Source organism: Microcebus murinus, chromosome 7 (genome assembly GCF_040939455.1).
Source record: "Microcebus murinus isolate Inina chromosome 7, M.murinus_Inina_mat1.0, whole genome shotgun sequence".
Classification (NCBI taxonomy): Eukaryota; Metazoa; Chordata; class Mammalia; order Primates; family Cheirogaleidae; genus Microcebus; species Microcebus murinus.
Genome location: NC_134110.1, coordinates 41,541,939 through 41,563,731, shown reverse-complemented (window position 1 = coordinate 41,563,731; position 21,793 = coordinate 41,541,939). Strand labels below are relative to the sequence as shown.

The 21,793-nt window shown below is 52.1% G+C and overlaps 1 protein-coding gene and 1 long non-coding RNA gene across 2 annotated transcripts; one reads left to right on the top strand and one right to left on the bottom strand.

Moving 5' to 3' along the window:
• Positions 1 to 5,277: 5,277 nt before the first annotated feature.
• On the bottom strand, positions 5,278 to 7,926 carry LOC105867765 (uncharacterized). Its single transcript, XR_001152421.3, has 3 exons — positions 7,779 to 7,926; positions 7,056 to 7,170; positions 5,278 to 6,079 (listed from the first exon to the last, which is right to left on the bottom strand). It is a non-coding gene; the product is annotated as an uncharacterized LOC105867765 (long non-coding RNA).
• Positions 7,927 to 11,233: 3,307 nt separating this feature from the next.
• LOC105867788 (nuclear pore membrane glycoprotein 210-like) lies at positions 11,234 to 16,533 on the top strand. Its single transcript, XM_076004671.1, has 3 exons — positions 11,234 to 11,410; positions 12,841 to 12,999; positions 16,321 to 16,533. The coding sequence occupies exons 2-3, from the start codon at positions 12,877 to 12,879 to the stop codon at positions 16,438 to 16,440; spliced, it is 243 nt and encodes an 80-aa protein (XP_075860786.1). The 5' UTR covers positions 11,234 to 11,410; positions 12,841 to 12,876; the 3' UTR covers positions 16,441 to 16,533.
• Positions 16,534 to 21,793: the final 5,260 nt, after the last annotated feature.

The following is a 21,793-nucleotide window of genomic DNA, read 5'->3' as shown; positions in this document are numbered from 1 at the left end:
CTCTATCTATTAAAGGGACAGTGGCCACTCAGATAGGTACCCTACGTGAACACATTTTAAATTTTTTTCAGTGAAGTGGGAAATATAGATTTTTTTTTTATGCCAAATCTTTCATGTTAAACTAAAGAAAAAGAAAAGACCTAATGCATTCAAAGGTCAGACTCATCCCACGAGCTTGTTGATGTGCAATCCACAGCCTAAGCCCTGGCATCCCAGGGAACAAGGTGAATACCCCCAACAATGCCTCCCTATGCTCTCGCTTTTAGCCACCCCAGCTGCCTGCAGCCCTGTACATGATGATGTTAAGTGAGAAACCAGACCCAATGCAGGAGGCGGTTTTGAACTCAAGATTACAATTGTCACAGCTCAGTGGGACCACACAGAAAATTTAGTCCAAGCTCACCTATATTTTATAGGTGAGTGAATTAAGACCAACAGAAGAGAAGGGACTTGCCAGAGGCCCTTCATCTGTTTGGTACTAGAGCCAGGAGAGAGCCCAGGGCTCCTGATTTACAGGGCAGAGCTCTTGCCATAGTGCCACTCATGTCTCTGCCCTGCTCTTTCATGACAATGCCCATCAGCTGGGCAGCAACCACAGAAAACTCAGCCTTGCTCCATGGCTTCCAGCTCCAGGGTGCTGAGCCGGATCTGGGTGAAGTACTCTGCAAACACCTGCAACATGGGCCGTCAGTCTGAGCTCACCTGGGCACCCTGCCTCAGATGCCCCGGACCACCCTTCCTGGGAAGAGGATGGTCCTGGGAAGAACCCCTCCAGGAGCAAGATGCCCTTTGTCCTAGGCCCGTCCTGTCTGCTGTGTTCCCAGAGGACACTGTCCCCACAGCCAGAGTCCTTGGGGTGGGAGGCAGACACACTGACCTCAGGTGCAATGTGGGGCTCAGATGTCAGAGGCTGGAGAGGAAGAGTAGTGGGGGAGGGGGCTGGTGCTAGGATCCTTAGTGCCACCTCTCTGAGGCAGAACTTGGGACACACATTGCTCAGGAAGCATCAGGACCATGAAACCAATGCTCCTGTGGGACAGGCCATGATGAACGATCAGGACTCAGTGTCCTTAAGAGAGAGCATTTGGGAGCCCAGGCCTGAGTCTTCCATGGCACAGGACAGTCCCCCAAAGAAAATTTTCACGGCCAGTCACAGAGAGGGAAGGCAGGGGAATACCAGAGTCCCACCCGAGGGGGTAGAACATTATGTAAATGAGACCCCTCCTCCCCACTCTGTCTCTGCCCCTCCCCCCCTTGCTGATCTGAACCGTGCTGGCACTGCAGGCTTCACTCTGGTCCTCTTCCACCAACAGCCCCCGTTGTTTCCTTCCCATCTCTGAAGCACAGGCCCCAAGCCCACCCCTCAGAGACTCAGAAGGCTTCTGAGGCCACCCTTTCCCACCTTTCAGGGACCTGGCCTAGCCCAAGGCACCTACTGAGCTAAGCCAGCTTGCAAAGAGCAGGGGGCTGGGGGAGGGGAGAGCAGACATCACCTTGAGGAATGGAGCTGAAGGCCCCCATCTAAGGATCCCCACTTTGCCTTCCTCAGAGCAGAGACAGAACTGGGGATGAGTATGAAGTTCAGCCAGATGGGGAGGAACTAATTCAAAAGAACTCTTTCCTGAGCAGGTATTTTGTCCCCAGAAGGTCACTGCAGGTGTTTGGAGGCAGGTCCCTCCATGGAAACAAAGTGCTCAGGTAATTCTAGGCCTTGGCTCTTCTGGAACGGAGCGTGTGCGGAGGTTGGAGGGCAGGGATGAGAGAGGCTGTGCAGGTGCTTTTGCGGCAGGAGGACACAGTAGAGGTTGCAGGTGGCCTCTGCAGACAAGGAGCAGATGCCGTCCACTGGGTCCTGGCAGCGCACGGCCAGCATTCTCACCAGGTGCCCCAGCCGGGTGAATGGAATTTCCACCTGGGGAGGAGAGCTAGAAGTCACAAGTTATCCCAGCCACTGCTTCAGGCTGGGATGTCACAGGGGAAAAACGAGGAGGGGACACATGTGTCAGAGATCTGAGTGGTGAGACCATGTTCGGGAACAGGGAAGGAATCAGATGACATGTGGCTGGAAAGCACATACCCCAGCACAGCTGGGGCAAGACCTGACACTATCCCCCCTTCTCTGCCTCTTGACACCCCACTCGTCCTTCAGGCCCAGCTCAAATGCGTCCTCCTCTATGAAGCTTTCCTGGATTCCCTCCCTTGTGATCATTTGTGTTTCCATACATTCTCCCCACCCCACTTGGTTTGTGCATTCATCATGGCATTGAGGGAACTGTCCTGGTCATCTATGTTTCCACTATACCTATTAGCACAGTGCCTGGCCTAGGTGATAGTCCAGTAACTGCTTGGTGAGGTGAATGGAGACCGAGCGTGTGGGATGGAATTGAACTGGTGGATGCACAAAAAGACCAAGTGGAAGACATGGGGGTTGGGGGAGAGGGAGGGGAAAGAAAGGAGAGAACAAGATGGGATGCACAGGAGGACACAGAGCAGGGGCCGGGGGCAGAGGGTGAGGCTGAGTGCCGAGGCCAGGTGACAGTTGTGATGAAGTTGGGGACAAAGGTAGGGGTGAGGGTGACAAGAGAGGGTACCAGGCCACAGGCTCTGGGGCAGGTGGCCACTCACTTGGAAGTTTTTCATTTTTACAGTAAAGCCAAGAACACAGGTAGCACACCACATGGTCCGTTCCCACTCAGTCCTTCTGGGAATCCAGCCATGTCTGGAGAAGCTGGAGGGGGAAGAAGATGAAAGGAGAGGCCCAATTAGCTGGATCTCAGAGGGTAGAAAGGGAACCTTGAGGCTGGCTTCCTCGCAGAATCAGGGCCATACTTCTGAGAGCAGGATTTCTTTGGCCTAGAGGTGCATTCTATGTAGGCCTGGCACTTTTTCCCAGCCCCCTATTTTCTCCTTCTCTAGGTGCTAGAAATCTCTCCACTAGTGCCTCTTTCTTCCAGGTGTAAGCAGTGACTCTGAAATGATATTGACCATGGCTCTCTACAATGGGTCAACAAACCCCATAGTTCTCCTACCCACCTCTTCCTATTCTTCAGTAGAAAAAGAACCTGGTAATAACAAAGAAGTGTCAACTGTATTCACACATTCAGTGGTAAGTTATGCATAAATTTGTTGGAGAAATATAGTTATGGATCATTCCTATTTGAAACACAATGTGTAATGTCTCACCACTGGCAAATTACAGGGCCTAAATACCACTGATCCAAATACACATTACTTGCTCCATGTCAGCCTGTAGCCACTAATCTGACAATGATGCAGGTAAACAAAAGGCAACTTACAACTGAAAATGAAGAATAACAGCAGATGAAAACATCCACAACCAAATCCAACTTCAGATAATACTGATGCTACACCAGTTAAAAACAACCAAACAAAAAACACCCTTCCTGAAGACAACTTGAAGAGGTCGTCACTGACAAAAGATGAGACAATTGAAGCATTAATAAGAAAAATAGTTCTCATTGATTCAAACACATCAAATATTTTAAAATCCATTTTAAATTGAAGTGATACAACAGGACTGCCTGTGAAGTAACCTTGCTAAAAATTAATTCTGAATCTGATCAAGCCTCTAGATCTAATAATCTAGAGGAAATACGGGGATAAAGGAATTTGTTAAATTCCCTAAAAGGATGGAATCAGTGCAACCCACAATGTGGAACATTTACAGAAGAAATTACTTGGTTTCTTCGACAAATATATTTCAAGGAAAAAGTGACAGAAGGGAAATGTATAGATGAAGAGACTTAAGCAACCAACAGATGGGAGTGTATGCAACTATTTAGGACCTGATTCAAGTGAGCAATTTTTAAAAATATATATATTTGTGAGACCATCAGGCCAAATTAAACATTGTCTGAATATTTATAACATTAAGAAATTAAATCAAAGTTACATTTGAAATATAATAGTGACTGTACACTTATATATTTTAATAGATTCTTATATTTGATAAACATACTAAGATATTTATGGATGTAATTTGCTTCAAAATAATTCAGAGGTAAAGAAGTTGGAGAATGTGAAGGGTGTAAGTAAAATAACATGGCACAGGACTGACCTTTGAAGCTGGATGGCGGCACACGGGGCTCACGACTCTGGTCTCTCTGCTCTCTCTGCTTTCTGTTCTGCCTTCTGCTTCATCTTTGTTCCTCAATCTTTATCCCACCCAGTTTCACACCTTCACACTCTTCCTTCTGAGACACTCCTGGTCCCCGGGAACTCCTCCTGAGTCCCCATCAGCCCTACAGGCATCCTGGTTTGTCCCCCTCCCCACCCCATCATGGCCCAAGTGGAGCTGTCCCGTGAGAAGAATTAGGAGAATGAAGACTCCGCACAGTGCCCCCTTCCCCCCTGCCCCATCATCTTCCCCCAGGGACTCTCCCATCACAGGGTCCAGACCTGGGTGGAGGCCAAGTTCCCCCACTGCTGCCAGGAGGCTCCTTAGGGGCAGCCTGTCGTCCTGTGACTCATATAACAGTGTATCCATTATCATTCCTGGGCTACAGGACCCCAGAGAGGCTAGGACCAAGGTACATACATCAGCCAGTTTTCCCTGAGGCTCCTGGAAAGAGAAGGACCGACTGGTCCCAGGCTCATCCCCAAGACAAATAAATCCCTAGGCTTGTGAGAATCCGCTTTGGTCAGTAAGTGATTCTCTTCTCTCAAGAGGCCAGGAGCTCAGTCACCTCTACCCTCTGCCCATCCAACATTCACCTTCCCAGTGCTGGAGGGCAAGAGCTTCCTCAAGTGTACAAGAGGATAAGCAGACAATGAGGGACAAGGTCTCGGCCTGAAATGTCTCTGGCTTGTGTGTTGGGGTGAGGGTGGGGACTGGAGGTTCCAGAGCCCAGAGTCTCCCCTGCAGCTGAGAATGAACCATCAGGAAGGTAGGTGGAAGTTGTGGAAACAACTTGAGAAAGTCCCTTGGAGGTCAGAGGTCTAGGTCACAAGACAACTGTGCCATGGGAAGGCAGATAAACTGGAAGAAGGGTACCTCCTAGGTAGTAGTAGTTAACCAGGAAAATAAGACAGCAGATTAGCCCAGTGTCAGGAAAGTAACTGCAAAACTATGTGGCTGGATAGATAGGTAGATGTCACAGAAATTCAGTGTAGAGCTGGGATAGCAGGCAGGTGAGTAGATTTAAACATGGTTAGAAAATTGATTGGGATGATTAATTGAGTCACAAAGGTATCCCAGGAGGAGGTTTAGGACACAGTCTGAGGACCAGGTCAGATGCTGAGACCAATAGCCCAGATCCCTCCCATTGTCCATCTCAGTTCCTTGGCCCTTGGCCGTTACTGTGTCTTCCATCTGCCTACGGCACATTTCTTGAGGTGTGTTCAGGGGACAAGATATGGGCTCAATCACACTGTTTAGAAACTTGAGGCACTCATATCCCGAGTCCTACTTGGTTCCAAATGTCATCACCCAGCAAAAGAGAACTTCTGGCTCAGACCCGGGATCCTTTCTCTCCTTCTCCCCAGCCTAGAGGCAAGAGTTCTTCATCACTGTCTGCAGCTAGGTGATGGTGGTATCTGCCACTGTCTGGCACTGTGCACATGACAGCTTGTCATTTAAGATTTTGACTTGTGGCAACTTGAGGCTTTCTAAGATGTTGTCTGCATAAACTGAGAGGAGAGAGGGTACTCAAGAAGAAAGAAAATAATAAAGTGAATGGCAATCTCTGGCAGAGAAAGGAAGAGGAGGAGTGAGTGCAGAGAGAGGGTTAAAGCTGGACCAGTGGTTGTGGGAGTGGAGAAGTTCTGGGTCACAGGAGGGACATGGGAACCAGACGTGGAGCTGTGAATGAACTGGACCAAGTCATGCTCTGCTCACAGGAAATTTTGCTGGGTAGGTGCCCAGCCAGCTAGGTGGATGGAGGTGTCCTACCTTGGCTGGAGCCAGAAAGATGTCTGAGCTGTCCTTACCTCACCAGCTGCTTGGAGTAAACCCACAAAGCTGTTCTTAGGCACATCTGAGGCGTCAAATTCCAAGGCCCTTTCAGAGAACTCCGAGCCCTCTCAGGAGAATGAGAGGTACCCATGACTGCCAATATTTCTGTAAAGAATAAAGAGCAGGGTTTCCCTTCTGCTGAAGGTGGTTATTTTCTTAGGATATTTCATCATGGGTGGTGAAAACATGCAAAAAAATAAGGCTTAAGAATCAGAAGAGGTAGGTTTGGCTCCAGACACAGACTGTGCACCTCCCTACAACACTTCCTTAGACAATCTGCTTAACTTGTAGGGCCTCTATTTCTTCACATGTAAAATAGGTATAATAAAAATTAACATGAGACTCAAAAGAAGAGAGATTATGTGCTATTAGGTATCAAATTTCAGGATCTCAGCCTGTCCTTTGGATCATATCTTTTCCCTTGAGCTCATAAGTGCCTTTTATCAGTGGTAGAGAATTGTAGGGGTGAGGAGTGCTGTTCCACAGGACTATGGAAAATTACTATAAACTACAAACTTATATTACAGTCACATATACCCACAATCTTAGTTGATAGAGGTAGTAAAGAAAAAAAAAAAATAGCAGGCCAGGCATGGTGACTCACCCCTGTAATCCTAGCACTCTGGAAGTTTGAGGCGGGAAGATCACTTGAGCTCAGGAGTTCAAGACCAACCTGAACAAAAGTAAGATCCCATCTTTACTAAAAATAGAAAAATTAGCCAGGCGTTGTGGCACGCAGCACAGCCACAGCACTCTGGCCTGGGCAACAGAACGAGACTCTGTCTCAAAAAAAAAAAAAAAAGCAAATTAATTTAGGCCAGGCTCAGTTTACTACCAGCAGGAATTGTTTATTTATTTAAATGTTCTGATTTACCTTCCTTAAAGATTTTATTTCACCTCCCCATGTCTTATGGAATGGACTGTGTCTCCCCAAATTCATGTGTTGAAGGCCTAACCCCCAAAGTGACTATATTTGGAGATAAGGCTTTTAAGGAGGCTGTTAAGGTTAAAGGAGGTCATGAAGGTGCGGCCATAATCCAACAGAATTGATGGTTTTATAAGGGGAGAAAGAGAGAGAGACCTTGGTCTACCATGTGAGGACGCAGATAGATGGTGGCCATCTGCAAGCCAGAAAGAGGCATCACCGGGAACCACAACTGCCAGTACGTTGATCTCAGACTTCTCAGCCTCTGGTGCTGCAAGAAAATAAATTTGTCAAAGCCCCCTTGTCTATGGTATGTTGTTATGACAGCCCCAGCAGACTGAGGCAACTGTCTTCTAGGAACTACAACAACACTGTTATGCTCCTAAAACGCCTAACTTCACACCTGAAAACACACAGCCCCAAGAGAACAGCTTTTCTGCACCTGCTCTTAACCCAAAGCCACATCATACTGCAGTGCTGCCAGGCTCCTGCAGCCGGGGGACAGCCTGGCCCGTAACAGCCACATTCTCACCTTCCTCCCTCCTGTCTCCCCTCGCATGTCCATCCTCTGAGCTCTCACCCAGAGAGCTGAGTTGGTGTAGGACCCAACCAGCTTTTTATTAGTATTTCTGTCCCCTCCTATGACACTTCTGCCAACCATCTGGTCAACTACATTCACCCCAGTCCTCGTTACCGGACCCTGCTCCGCCCCGATTTCCAGTTCTAAGGGCGAGTAGAACTGCAGACCCTCAACAGGGTGGGCTGTAGGGTCAGAGTGCCTAGACGGGATCAGCGGGATCAGCGGCGTCCCTGCTTAGGTTAGCGTCTGGAGGCCTGAGTTGCCGCACCTGTAAGATTGACATGGGTAACAGCGCTCACCAAGCTGCTTTAGACAAGGTAGGTCCAAAACCTTGTAGAAATCGCCAGAGAGGGGAAGTTTCGAAAGCGGTTGGCGGAGCCGAGCCAGATTAAGAACTGACAGGTAAAACCCGTTAGAATGAACTCCGACGAGCCGGTGACAGTTCAACTACAGGCCGCGCATTCCTTGAGCAGCCGTTTCTTCTCTCATTGGCCTCTGGGCTGTCAATCAGGCGCTGGCTCCGCCCCTGCAGTGCCTGACCGTTTTTTCCACCCCGCCCCGCCCCTATGCAAATAGGGTCCCAAGGCGGCGCAGGCCCCAGCTTATCGCGATGCCACGCCCCCGGCCACGGAGCATGCGCGCTCTGGGGCGCGCGCCTGCAGGATACCATCTTGTCAGCGAAGCCCTGACAGAAAACGTCTGGTTCCTCAGACCCCTCCCTCCCCAGTCCGGGGGCTCTAGCCCGAGGGAGGGGGCGCTCCCTCGCCACCACCGCTAAGCGGCCCCAGACCCGGGAGAAAGCCCGGGCTCCCGCGCCTGTGCACGGAGCGGCGGTTGGCGCGCCCGCCGCGCGCCGCGGGGCGCCCAACTGCCCGCCTGGGGCTGCAGGGAGCGTGCTCATTCCACGGCGGGACGTGTCCTGGGGAAACATTCCTCCCCAGGGGAAAGTGTTTGTTTGGGGATTAGACCGAAATAATGTTGGTTGCCATGTGTGAACACCTGAACCTAACTTTTCAGAGTTTTATGTTACCCAGGGATGAAAAGAGGTTCATTTTCTAATGTACTCCACCTTTTAGGAAGGGACTGTGGCCATCACGGGTTCACATAACCCAGGAGCAGCCCAGGGCATAGCAGCAGGACTTGGCAGAAAGGGAGTTCTTAGGGAGAAGGTTAAGTCGAGGTCAATTGTAGGGAAAGTCGGGCAGTTGTGGGGTTAGGAACCTGCTAGATCCCGTTTACACCTAGCGCTGCAACTAGGAAGACAGCTCACTGAAGCTGGCCGGTGTGCCTGTGTGCGCACTGCACGTGCCAGTATGTGCAGTAAATGTGCGTGAGTTTGCGAGTGTCTCTGTTCACGAGTGTGCACGTGTATCTGCACGCGAGTGTGCAGTAAGTGTGCATGTGTTTACATGCGTGTGTATCTGCGTGCATGTGTCTGTGTGTGCAGCGCGCTCGCCGGCGCTCGGTGGGGAGCGCGTTTGGAGGCTGAGCGGGGCAGTCAGGGCCGTCCCTGCTCCTCTGCAGCCCATTGCCACTTCCATGGAGCTAGAACGCGGCCGCGGGTGCAGCTACAGCCTTCCTGGGACGTGCTGGCTCCGCGCCGTGGAGGCGCAGGTAAAGGCCGATCTTGGAGACCTGGCTCTGGGTAGTCAGTCATGTTTCCGCACCTTTCCAGGACAACTGCCCAGGGGCACCTCGGGCGGCGGTTGGGGCGATGCCCCAGGTGAGCCGACCGGGGATCCCGGGCCTATCCCTTTAACCCCGCCGCCGGGCGGGAGCACGTGAGCTGGGCTCTAGGTAGCATCCTAGTGCCATCGCCGCCTTCACCAAGGCAGTCGTATTTCGAAGCTGCCTCTGGGCCTTGGCCAGACGCCTTGACTCGGCGGTCCACCTGGCCTCCCTCCTCCCTCTCCTTTTCCTCCTGTACAGCCTCCTCCCCTTTATCCGCCAATGATTAGAAGTGGGCACTTCCCCTGTCTGCCTGGGCGCCACCCCTTCCCAAGCGCACACACACTCGTCCCACTTGAATCCCTGGGCAGGCGTGCGTGTGCAGGACTCAGGAGCCAGCGGCTCGTCCCCCTCCCACTCTCCGGTGCGCCTGCTCCCACCACCCGCGGAGGTTCAGTGCTACCCACTGCTCTGTCCCTTGCTTGTGCTCGGTGCCTGACCCTATCCCGCTAGAATCTCCTTATCCTCTCTTTAATTTCTGACTGCCCGAGGCACTTTCTCCCCCCCCCCATCTCTCTCTCCGCTGGTCTGGGTGGGAGAAGAGGAGGAGGAATTCTTTCGCCACCCATTTCAAGGGACACAATTCATTTCAAGGGACACAGTTCACTCCAAGTCTTCCCTTTCCAAGCCGCCCCCCAAGTGCTCCGGTGCCCCGCAACTCCTGATCCCAAACTCAAAGGAGAGCCTCTCTAACCTCAAGCCCTCTTCCTTGTCCTTCGCTTCCTACCTCCTCCTCCCCTCTTCTCTCTTTTTGGCAGCCGCTGGGCGTCCGGGGTTGACGGTGGCAGAGATGGCAGCCTAAACCACAGCAGCCCTCCCAGCGCCAGCTCCCGCGCACCCAGCCCGCTTCCCCAGCCCTGTCCTTTGATCTCCAGAAAGGAGCTGAGCAGTTGAGTCAAAGCGCCTGCAGCTGAGTTAGAGGCGGGGGCGGCGGGAGGCGGGAGGAGCCAGGAGCGCGCTCCAAAAAGGCGCCCATGGACAAGCTACCTCCGGGCGCCTCAGAAGAAAGAGCGCAGCTGACGCGGGAAGCAGCAGCAAGTCCGTATGCGGGCCGGTGGGGACACCAGCGCAGCCCCGTTCCCACTGCCAGGGCCCCCAGACGACTGGCGACCAGAGCGCCAGCATCCCCAGGCTGGGGGAGGCGGGCGCCGCGGCGGGCAGCCGCGGGAAGGCGGAAGGTGGGATTAGGCGATGCGCTTCCTTGGACTTTGCGCTATTGTGTGCAGCCCTGAGTTGCGCGGTGGCACCTGGTGACGGAAAGCGACTGGGGTCTGACAAACCAGGGCTTGCCTGTGCTTTCCTAGCCGCTTTTGCAGTTGCCGGGGAAAAGGAGGTGCCGGAACCGGGTCGCAATGGGCTATCAGGGATGAAGGGACTAGAGTCCTGGGACCGAAGCTCTTTCTCTGGTCTCCTCCCGCGCGAGCTGCTCGGGCTCCGGCTCCCCCTCGTGTCGCCGGTGGCACTGTGCAAACTCCTCGGCTGCCCGAGGCGGCCGCAGCTCCGCGCCCTGTCGCCCCGGCAGCTCCGTGAGGCATCGGGCGGCTGAGCGCCGCGAGGCAGGTAGCAGGAGGCGCGGCCACACCGGGGTCGGGCCCCAGGGGAGGCACGAGCCCAGGATAGGCAGCGCCAACCCCGCCCGCAGCCCCCCCATCTGAACCCCTAGCCGCCGCCCGCTGCTCGCCTGTCCATGGCGCGGCCATGGGTCGGCAGGGGTCATGGCCAGCGCAGCTGAGCCCCGGCAAAGCGACTGAGTATCTACAGGAGCTGACCCGGATCGTCGCCAGGCATCAGGGAGCTCCAGCGCCAAGTGGCGCGACTGAGCCGCTAGAATGCCAACCTGCTGGAGCGCACCGGTGACACCTGGCCACATGCGCCGGCGCCCAGCCACTGGATGCCATCCTGAAGCTTAGCGGCCGCCGCCAAGACAAGTAAGCCGAAACCTGGCAGCGGACAAGTTTGGGACTGGGAACTTCTTGGGGACCCCCGCTTCTCTCGGGCCTCGCGGGGGGGGGGGGGGGGAGGCAGGCAGAGGCGGGCAGGCAGCGCCTGGGCCAGCCAGGAGACCGCTCGCTCACCTCCGGAACCTCCGGGGCGTGTGCGGACTGAATTCCCCAAGAAAAGCGGCTCCAGGGTGCTGCCCAGAGCTCCCACTGGCCCGCTTTCCGCTGACAGCGCGAGGATCTGCGGTGCCCAGAGCTCCGAGGTTGGATCCGGCCTCACCGCGGGGGAGGGAGCGGATCTGGGGCTCTGGGCAGCGTGGCAGAACTCCCGATCTGAGGCTCCTCAGAGAGAGCTGGTGGAGAGCGGTTCAGCAGACACAGACCCCATCCTCAAGCAGGCCTAGGTCAATTGGGGGTCGCGGTATCCCCAAAACAGACCCTGCTCTTTGTGCAGCGAGGGACCTGTTGAGCCCAACTCCCCCTGGACAACTCCGTCTCTTCTTCAAGGCTCCGCGTTAATTCCCAGGGATTACCCCTGGCTATTTGGGACCCAGGATTAAGTGGGGACAGTGGGACAGGCAGGACTATCCAGCGGCCCTGGATCCCAACGGCCTTGAGAGTTCGTGCAGGCTGCAGGCTGGGTTCCTGTTTGGCTCCCATGGGTGCTGGGGCCGAAACCCTGGTGTGGCCTCTCCTGGTGGAAGTGCAGGAGCCCACCTGCGAGGGGGCTCGGGTGGCTTCAGGTGATGCTGGGGTGGAGTTGCGGCTTGCTCTGTGCCCTCTGCCTATCCCCTTGTTCCTTTGTCTTCAGGACCGCCTAGGGCAGGCTATGGTTTGGACTGGGGCAGACTAGAAAACTGTGTGTGTGTATGTGTGTGTGTGTGTGTGTGTGTGTGTGTGTGTATTGGGGGAGTGGCCGTGATGGCAGTTACAGGACAGTCTTCCTGAGAGGGGAGCAGAAATTATGGGGGAGCAGTTAGCTCTGGCTCCAGAATGGGGGGTGGCTCCTGATTCCCAGGAGCCGGAAGGCAGTCATGGGAGCCCTGGTGTTTCCCCAATGCTAGGTGGGGCTGCCCCTGGGGGCTGTGGCCATGAGACACAGGGCCCTGCCTGTCGCCCTGCTTGGAGGGCAGTGGCTCTGAGCAGTGCCAGTGTGGTTGGTGTGCCCTGTGGCGGAGGAGAGTTGCGTGGCTGGGGTCAGAGCGTAGGGGAGCCTCTAGGCTCTGTATGGGCTCCTGCTTTCTGTTGATCCTAGAGGGAGGACCAAGGTGTGTGGATGCTCCTAGCAGCTGTCACTGAGACTCAAGCTCAGCTTGCTACCTCTCTGAGCATCCTGGCAGCGCAGACTGTTTTTATTGTATAGTACGAGACATATAACAGAAAGGTTACTGTCATAAGCATTTTTCGGTGTACACTTCAGTGGCATTAGTCCATTCATGTTGTCATCCATCGTCACCACCATCCATCTCCAGAACTCTTGTGCATCTTCCCCAAACAAAACTCTGTCCCCGTTAAACACCAACCTCCTCTCCACAGTTGTCATTCTGCATCTGTCTCTATGGATCTGATCACTCCAGGACCCTATAGAAGGACCCAAGGGCTGGGGAGTCTGGGGCTGCTGTCCAGCTCTGCCTTTTGGGGGATGCAGGGACCCTAGGCCTTTCCCTAAAAACACATTTGATGTCTTTCCCAGGTGTCAATCCAGTTCTCGTCGCAGTACAACTTTGCCATGAGCATGCTCAGCCAGGTGAAAGGCCTGGCTGGACTGAAGGTCATGGTCAAGGCTCTGGACCCCATGGCCGGGCAGGTGTGTGACCTCGCCAAGGAGCTCTCTGACCAGATCCAGATCCAGGTAAGGGCAGGTGCACAGAAACTATTTGGGAGTGCCACTAGCCCAGTGGCCCTCCCTGTGGTCACACTGGGACTAGGCCAGGTCTGGGTGCTAGGACACCTGGCCCTAAGGAGCTCTCAGTCTGCTGGGAGTGGCAGACAAATTCATCGCAGTGTGGTGGGCATCGGGGTGCAGAGGTGGGGCTGACCTGACCAAAGGATCACAGAGGAATGACACCTCAGGATAGGCGGTGTTGACTGGCAGGCCAGGTGGAAGGAATGGCATATGCAGAAGCTTAGAGGCCCTGGAAATGACTTGATGTGTTCCAAAAATAACAAATGATTCTGAGCTTGGGGTCCGGGCTATGCCTTCATGGTCAGAGGCTAGAGCTTGCTATGTCTGAGCTGGGCCATTAATTAACTTATGTGTTTATTTAAGAGACATCCACAGAGCACTTAACAGAGGCTGATCCCCTTTCACACTCTCCAAAATTGACTTCTGGGGTCCTCAGGTGAAGCCTGCAGGGCAGGGGCTACCACCTGCTGATATACCTGAGGCCCAGGGGAGGTCAAGGTCACAGGGTGAGTGGAGGCTATGCCCTGCCTGCAGTCAGAAAGCTGAGCCACAGGAGGGAGGGGACCTGTTCAGAGTCACTGGGCCAGGCCCTGGAGTCTGATGGTTCTCCCTGCCCCGTGTCTGTCTCTAGCCTTTCCCTGTCACCTAAGAGATGGGGCTTGGGCAAGTCCCTGCCCCTCTGGACCCCCGTGTAAATGGGGAGTTGGCAAGTTGGCTCCAAAGAGCATTTTTGTCTTCAAGGGCCTCTTGTGTTAATCTGGGACTGTGTAACCCCTGAGTCCTGCTAAGCTGCAAAGAAAAGACTACATGTGCCCTAAATGCCCTGAGAAAAGAAATGGTTTCAAGTCCCTTCCAAGAAGGAATAAACTATTTCAAACCCAACCACATGCCCAATGAGGGCCAAAGAAGTATAGTTTCAAAGAAACACCTATTTGCCAAACCCCTAACCCTGCCTGCAGGTGTGCACATGTGTGCACACACACATGCACATACACACAGACAGAGATGCACACACACACACATGCACATACACACAGACAGAGATGCACACACACACGCACATCCATGCACTCACACAAATACATGTTCTTCCTAGTTAAAAATAAAGTAAGTTCTGGAGCATACCATGCAAATAAAGACAGGGCTTTTCAACCTCCAATTTCTGTGACCTCTGCTGGACCACTTAACAGCTCTGTGCCTCAGTTTCCCTACCTGACAGCAGATTGAGTTTGAATATATCAGGAACTAGAGAAGCTGCATCTAGCCCACAGATATGTTTTATTTGGCTTACTCAGACCTTTTAATCAACTTTTATTTGTTGCCAACATTTAAAAGTAGGAAGATTCTGTCTGCCTATCTAATAGGCAGCTACTCCTGGAGATATGGCATTTGCCACATGGCAAAATCAACGGGAGATGACAAGTAGCCTTCACTTTATTTAGAGCTGTGCTTTCCATTTTGCCACAGGCCCTGCCACACCCTGTTGTCTCCCTGACAGCAATGTCAAATATCAGTTGCCATTTGCCATGGTGCTTGCACTATTGCTTCTCTGATAGTTAACAGAAAAGTGGGAAATAGCTTGTAACTGCCTCATCTAAAGAGAGAGGACAAAGAATACATATTTTAAGAATAGGAGGAAACCTATTGTGAATGTGTTTCTTGTGCAGTAAGTGCATCTGGTCAAAGTGGGTGAGGTTGCTTTGCTCTCAAAGTCATAAGCTGGCAGAGGGTGATATCTGAGCCCACTGTGCCTCACCTGACACCAAAACCCTCCCTTGCTCCCAAAGGCTGTCTCTCCTTCACTGTTTAGGAAGCACTGCCCCTCGCATCATGTCAGATGAATCTCACACCTCTTTGAAACAGGCCTGGCAAGATTATTGGTAGTGTTTTTATATTGTTTTATTTTTTGAGACATGGTCTCACTCTGTTGCTTGGGCTAGAGAGCAGTGGCATCATCATAGCTCACTACAACCTCAAACTTCTGGTCTCCATGACCCTCCTGCTTCAGCCTCCTGAACAGCTGAGACTACAGGCGTGCACCACCATGCCCACCTAATTTTTAAATTTTTTTTGTTGGGGTGGGGGGCGTCCTGTTATATTGTCCAGACTGGTTTTGAACTCCTGGCCTCACGTGATCCTTCTGCCTCAGCCTCCCAAAGCACTGGGACTATAGGTGTTAGTCACGGCACCTGGCCAGGATTGTTTTAGACCCATCTTGCAGGTGAAGAAATCCAGGCTGCAGTAGACAGTCAGAACACAGAGGTGTTAGGAGGGAGGGAAGTCAGGCCAGTTTCCTATTGGAAAATCACGTGTCGGTTCAGATGACATTAGACACTGGCCCAGGGATCAGGCCCTTGGGGAAGTCCTCCTGGACTTACCAGAAACCCGTGGGGAGCTATAGGCACAGCTTTACCTGCCCAGCATGTGACTGACCCTGAGCCAGGCTGGGAAGCCACAGCAGCCAGCAGCCCTAGGAGCTCAGAGAAGGGGATTTGGGGGTGAGCTCTTCAGGAGCCCCACAGAGAAGGGGTTTGGAGTTCCCAGGAAAGTGCTATCACCATGGGCTCTGGGAGGGCCTTGGAGCAGCTGGGAGTGACGGACTCAGATGTGAGGTTTAACATCTACTGCACTGAGGTCACTGACAGCCCTGCGTGTGGAGCCTGCAAGAGTGTGATGGGACAGAGGGAGCCAGATAGGGCTGAGGTGGTGGGAGGGGTAGTTCTGGGACAGTGGCAGCGAGGAGCAGGGTATCTCCATGAGAGAAATGAGAGTATAGGTGGTGCCTTCCCCAGGTTCAGTCCTGGCAGAGCGACACCTGGGCGAGGCCCTGGGCCCTGTAGTTCTGCATGCTGCCCCGAGCATAGGGCCTGGCAGGTGAGGCTCTCTCTAACTGGGAATGGAGGGAGAGGCCTTGTTAGACTTGGTGGAACAGCCCCCAGTGCGTGCACAGACTGAGGGCTGAGGAAAGAAACTCAGCCCTCATGGTCCCTCCTTCCCTGCTGGGCAACCCGAAGCAGGTGCTTGTTCGGAAGCATGGGGAGCCTCCCTGTCCTGGAACGCTGGTTTTCTGAATTGCTTTTCCCTTGGTGACTGACCAGGCTGCAGAGAGCTGATGGCACAGGGTGCTGAGGCATGGAAGGACCAGTATTGGGCTTTCTTTTCCTCCCAGGAGCTACGGGGAAACACAGACCACTGGGTCTTCTGGCCTCGTACCCATGCCCTTGCCACCACCATCTGTAAAAAATGGATTTGTTTTATTTTCTGTAGGGATGGTGCGGCCTGTCTGAGCTATGTGTCCTGGATGGGCCCGAGAAGGTTCCTGTCTTGCACATTGAGGAGAAGGGCTTCCTGGTGTCAGGGTCTGTGATGGGGACGTCCCTGAAGTGACTGCAAAAAGCCTTTTGAATCGTCATTGTTGCCGTAAAGGTCGGGTGTGTTTTCCCAATTTTTTGAGCAATAAAAACAAAACCACTGAAGCAATGCTTTCTCACTCTCGGGTGTAAACGTGAATACATTCACCTTCCAGCTGAGGAATTGTAGGTAGGAATTTATTTAACAATAACTCAGGGGCAAAGATCTTAGATAGATAAACATCCACAGCATTTTCTGGCCAACAGAGGTGAAGATCTTTGGAGATCATTGGTTCCAAGTCCCTTGTTTTATGGATGGGGAAACTGAGGCCCAGTGAGATCCACGGTTGGCCTAGGGTCACAGAGCTGGGATTGGCACCACAGCTTCCTGACCAGTGTGCCGGTGCTCCGCCCGCCGTGCCTGGCCACAGACATCATCGCCGCGATGGGGAGCCCCTGCTCTGGGCCAGCCCAGCACCAGGAACACGGTCAGTTCTGAAGAGCAGACAGATGCGACCTGTGACTGTGACGATAAAGCTGTGCCGTCCCAGAAGGAGCCTCTGAGAGTGGTGGGGGAAGGGATGGCACGGGCAGACGTGTGTGAGGTTCAGGAGCAGAGCCCGGCGTGGGGGTGGGGTCTGGAAGGTGTCGGGGAAGTGGGGTCTGGCTTTGTGATTAGATCGTGAATTGCACTGGATTCTGGGCAGTTGGGTAAAAGTTAAGAGTGTGGGCTCTAGAGCCAGGATATCTGGGTCAAATCCCAGCTCAGCCACCAGGAGTCTGTGTGACCTTGGGTCAGTTAATGAACCTCTCTGTGCCTCCATTTCCTGGGCTATAAAATGGAGCTAGTAGTGTTGTGAAGATGAAGTGAGTTAACATTTGTGAAGCACTTAGAATGGTACCTCAAACATAGCAAATACTCAATACATATTATCTGCTTCTGTTGCCATTTCACAGTAAAGAGGTTGAAGCTTATGCTAGACTTCCTGGATTTTATTTTTAAGGAAACAGTGACATAGATGAGGTGCGTGTTTGGAAAGGTTGCCCAGGCCCAGGTGGAATTCAAGAGAAAGAGGGTCTTTGCAGGGGAACCAGGCAGCAGACTGAGGACAGGACCTGGCTAGGACCATTGGGTGGGGCCAGTGACCATCTGGAAGGGGGGCTTGAGGAGAGGGAGGGCTGGGATGACCAGGTTGAGGATGGTCTTTCACTGTGATGTGGAGCACAGAGGTGGGGGCTGGCATGGGGGAAGGAGGCGAGCAGTCTGGCCTGGGGACTTAGAGGTGTCATAGCTTCTCCAGGTGAGGCTGGTGGGCCCCGCTGGGCAGGAGTGTCTGGAGCTCCATGAGGTTGGCTGGGGGTAGGGTGGGACACGGGTCGGAGCCTCCAGCCCAGAGATGGCCTTTAGAGGCCTGGGAGATGGGGGAGCACCAGGCTTGTGCAGGGGAGGGGAGAGTGGGGGGGAGGCTTTGGGCCTCTGCTTGGAGGGGGATGAGGAGCTGGGAGAAGACTGCAGCCGCAGTCAGGAGGAGAAAGGACACCCCAGGACACGAGAGCCAGGGCTGGTTAGGGGAGTAGGGTGCAGCCTCTAGTCAGTCTCTGGGGACGGACAGCGGTATCCATGCAAGGAGGCAGCGCTTCGGCAGCAGGAGTCCTGGGTGAGTTTGGAGGTGATAGAGGCCCAGTCATCTAAGGCTCTGCATCGGCTGCAGCCCTGGGAGCTACAAGGTAGGAGGAGGGACTCAGCCTGGGTCTCTGCCAGAATGTGAACTCATTGGAGAGCAGAGATGGGGCCTCACAGTGCTCACCCATCTCCAGGGCAAGGAGTCCAGGACAGGAACCAGAACAGTTCCATTCCGTGCCTTCATGGACCCTCGCGCTGCACCTGGGTCACAGCCATCCCGAGTCAGCCCTGGCTCGACCCGCAGCCCAGCGCTGGGTTGTGGTGTCTGCCACTTACTCTCTCATTCCGGGCCAGGCTGGCTGGGGCCTGAGGTGCAGAGCTGGCCCTGACACACTTCTTCCTGCCCTGGGAATGTCACTTAAAGGAGGATCATGTCAGTTATGTCGTAGCATCACCCTGACACCAGTCAGAGTTTAAAGAAAAAGAAATTGAGTACTTCAAGTATAGACATTATGAGATCTTTAAAAGCCTAAAGTTATTACGGATTTTCAAACTATAAATGGAAAGGTCCCTGAAGCATTGTATAGGTTTAAATTTCTAATAAACTAAACATGAATCTCTATAACCATGTAAACAAAAAACACTTGTTTTCTTTAAAGAGGAAAAAGTTCTTGCGACCAAAAAAGGAAAAGCCACTGTGGGTTTTACCCAGCCCTGATTGGCCCATTTCCTGCTCTGACATCATAAAGAGCCATTGTGACCAATTTACCAACACCTGGATAAGCCCCTGGCTGGGCCTAGGATTTCAGTCCTTATTGTCCGGGAAGCTGCTTTTTGGTGACCTGTGGAGTTTGACCACAGGGAGACTGCTTTTTCCTTGTTAGTTAGCATTGTTAGTGTAGTTAGTATAGTTAACATTGTCTGTTAGTCGTGTTGGTGCAGGATAGTTACTAGTTTGTTAGTTTTGTTACCATATTATAGTTAGTTTTGTCTGTTGGTTTTCTTACCATACTATATAGTTTGTTAGTAGTCTCAGCATAACATAGTTGAAATTGTTTTTTATTAGTGTTAGGATCGTGTACTTAGCATTGTTGTTTTGTAGTGTTAGTATAGTTATTGTTAGATAACAGGGGTATTGTTATCCTCTTTACCATTATTTATTAGTATTTTTAGTGTAGTTCATATAGTTAGTATTGTCAGAGTACTTAGTATAGTTAGTACTCTTAGCCTAGTTAGTATAGGTGACAGTGTTCATTAGTTAGTATTGTTAGTATACAGTTAGCGTCATTAGGAGTGACCATGGAGCAGGCCTTGGCCCCCAGTTCATCCATTGAGGACTTTACCAGTTATAAGCTCCTCAAGACAATTGGCTTCGGCAGCTTCAGCAAGGTGATGCTGGCCCAGCACCTTGCTACTGGGGCCCAGGTGACCATCAAAATTATGTCCCAAGCAGAACCTCCCCAGCTTGGAAAGTGTGGATATGGAGGTCAGAGCCATGAAGGCTTGGAATGATCTGAGCATCCTTAAACTTCTGGATGTCATCAAGAATGAAGACACCCTCTGCTTAGTCACAGCCAGTCACCTTTTCTGGCTCAAAATGAGACACCACTGCCCGAACGAGGAGAAGTCCTAGAACAAATTCCAACAGACCCTGGCTGCCATGCAGTACTGCCATGAGAACCACATTGTCCACGAGAACCTGAGGCCCCCCCAACATTCTACTCGATGAGAATGAGAACCCCAAGCTAGCGGACTTCAGCTTTGCCATGACATTTAATGGGGGAAAGAAGCTGGACACCTTCTGTGGAACTCCTCCTTTTTGTGCCCCAGGAATGTTCCTCGGTGAAGAATATACAAGACCGAAGGTGGATGTGTGGAGCCAAGGTGTTGTTCTCTACACCATGAAAGCCGGGTGTCTTCCATTTCATGGTGACAACTGGGAGAAACTGAAAAAAAACATCACCCATGGAAGCTATGAGACACCTGCTTTCTTTTCTGAAGAACTGAAATATTTTTGAAAAAGTTCCTGACCATTTACCTCTGAGAGAGACCCACCCTCCCTGAAATTATGAGGGACATTTGGATCAAGGGGCAGGAGACACCAGAGGAGACCATGAAAACAAAGTACCTGCCAGCTCTCTACACAGCCTGCAGATGAGTCTGAATGCCAGCACATCCCCAAGCGTGGCCCCATGGCCTCCCTGTCCACCCACAGCACCAGCAGCCATGGGCAAGAGCAAGGAGGAGACACCTCTCCCCAGGAAACATCCAGAGAATCCAACTGTCTTCAGGCTGGGCAGCCAGATGGGAAGACCTCAATCTCACCCTCTGACGACGCCCAAGGCCAAGAGGGGCTCACTAGGAGATTTGCCGAGTTTATGTTAAGAATGAGCTATGTCCTGCCCGCCTGAAAGATCTGCAGCAGATGGCTGAACAAGATGGTGCCAGTGAATATGGACAGCTGAAACACCAAGTGCAAGTATGTGGGGAGGTCCAGCCCCGCTCCCTGCATCTTATTTTATTTATTATGGTTTTGCTGATATTATTTTTAATAGACAAGTCATAGTTGTAGACATGTATGGCGTACAATGTTAAGTTTATATATGTGCACTATGTGGGTTGTGACATAAAGCTAATTAACATATCCATCATCTCAGAAAGGCAAACGCAGCATAATGTCACTTCCCTGTTAAATCTGTAAAGCTGACCTCATAGAAGCACAGTAGTTTGATGGTGATGAGAGGCTGGGGGTGGCAGAGGAAGGGCATGGGTAGTTGGTCACAGGGCACAGAGTTTCAGACACCCAATAGGAAGAATCCCTGACATCTGTTGCACAGCAGTGTGCAAAATCAATGAGAATGTCTTGCACATTTCAAAATACCTGAGATCCTCTTCAAATGTCTCCTTGCCTTTAGAATAGAGAGCAAGAAGACCCTGAGCTCCCTGGATTGTGACAACGTGGTGTGTAATGTCGTCCAGGCGTGGACTCACATCTCTGTGTGGGAGCCGGCAAGAAGCAGCCCGCAGCCTGCAGAGCATCTGAGTGAGCTGCAGCAGGGCCTGGGGCCTGCAGACAAGAGGGCCCCTCCACCCCATCTTCCCCTTTGGTCCCCATGTGGATATTCCTTATGCTTAACAGCCCAGTGAGCTGGTCACCTAGTGCCGCTGTTTATACAATCCATCCCTGGCTCTTCCCCCTTCAGCAATGCCTTCCTTTTTTTTTTTTTTCCCTTAATTTCATCACACATAACAATCCAAATATGGGAAATTCAAATACATTTGAATTATTTTGTGAGGTAACTTTATGTCTAGGGACATATAGTTCCAATTCTCTGGAAGCTATCACCCTTCTAAGCTCTTCTGAACTTGCAAGCTCATCACTAGGTTGGCTGAGCCATGTTTCTGGCTCATGTTTACCTCGAGGTCTCAATAGATCATTTTGTTAAGGAGGTAGAATATTCCAGATTGGTATTCTATTGCCTTTCAGTTCTTTCTTGAGAACACATGGATGTTGAAGGTCCATGCAAACTGGTCTTGTCTTGTTAGTTAACTTTCTGCAGTTTTCAGAGCCAAAGACACAAGGTGGAAACTGAATCGCACTGTCCTAGATGCCGAAGTTTCTAGTTATGAACCCTGTGCCAACCAGAAGAAAACGGTGAGTGGAGAACTGACTATATTTTAGTCTATTGCTTTATTTTATATTGCTTTAATACACTGAACACTTTTGAAGGCCACATTCTATTTGATTTAGTGTATAGTGTGAGAA

Excerpts from the sequence above, each read along its gene's own strand:
- LOC105867788 (XM_076004671.1), top strand. The coding sequence starts at position 12,877 with ATGAGCATGCTCAGCCAGGTGAAAGGCCTGGCTGGACTGAAGGTCATG. Across the intron at positions 13,000-16,320 it reads CTGACCAGATCCAGATCCAG|GGATGGTGCGGCCTGTCTGA; the intron begins GTAAGGGCAGGT and ends TATTTTCTGTAG.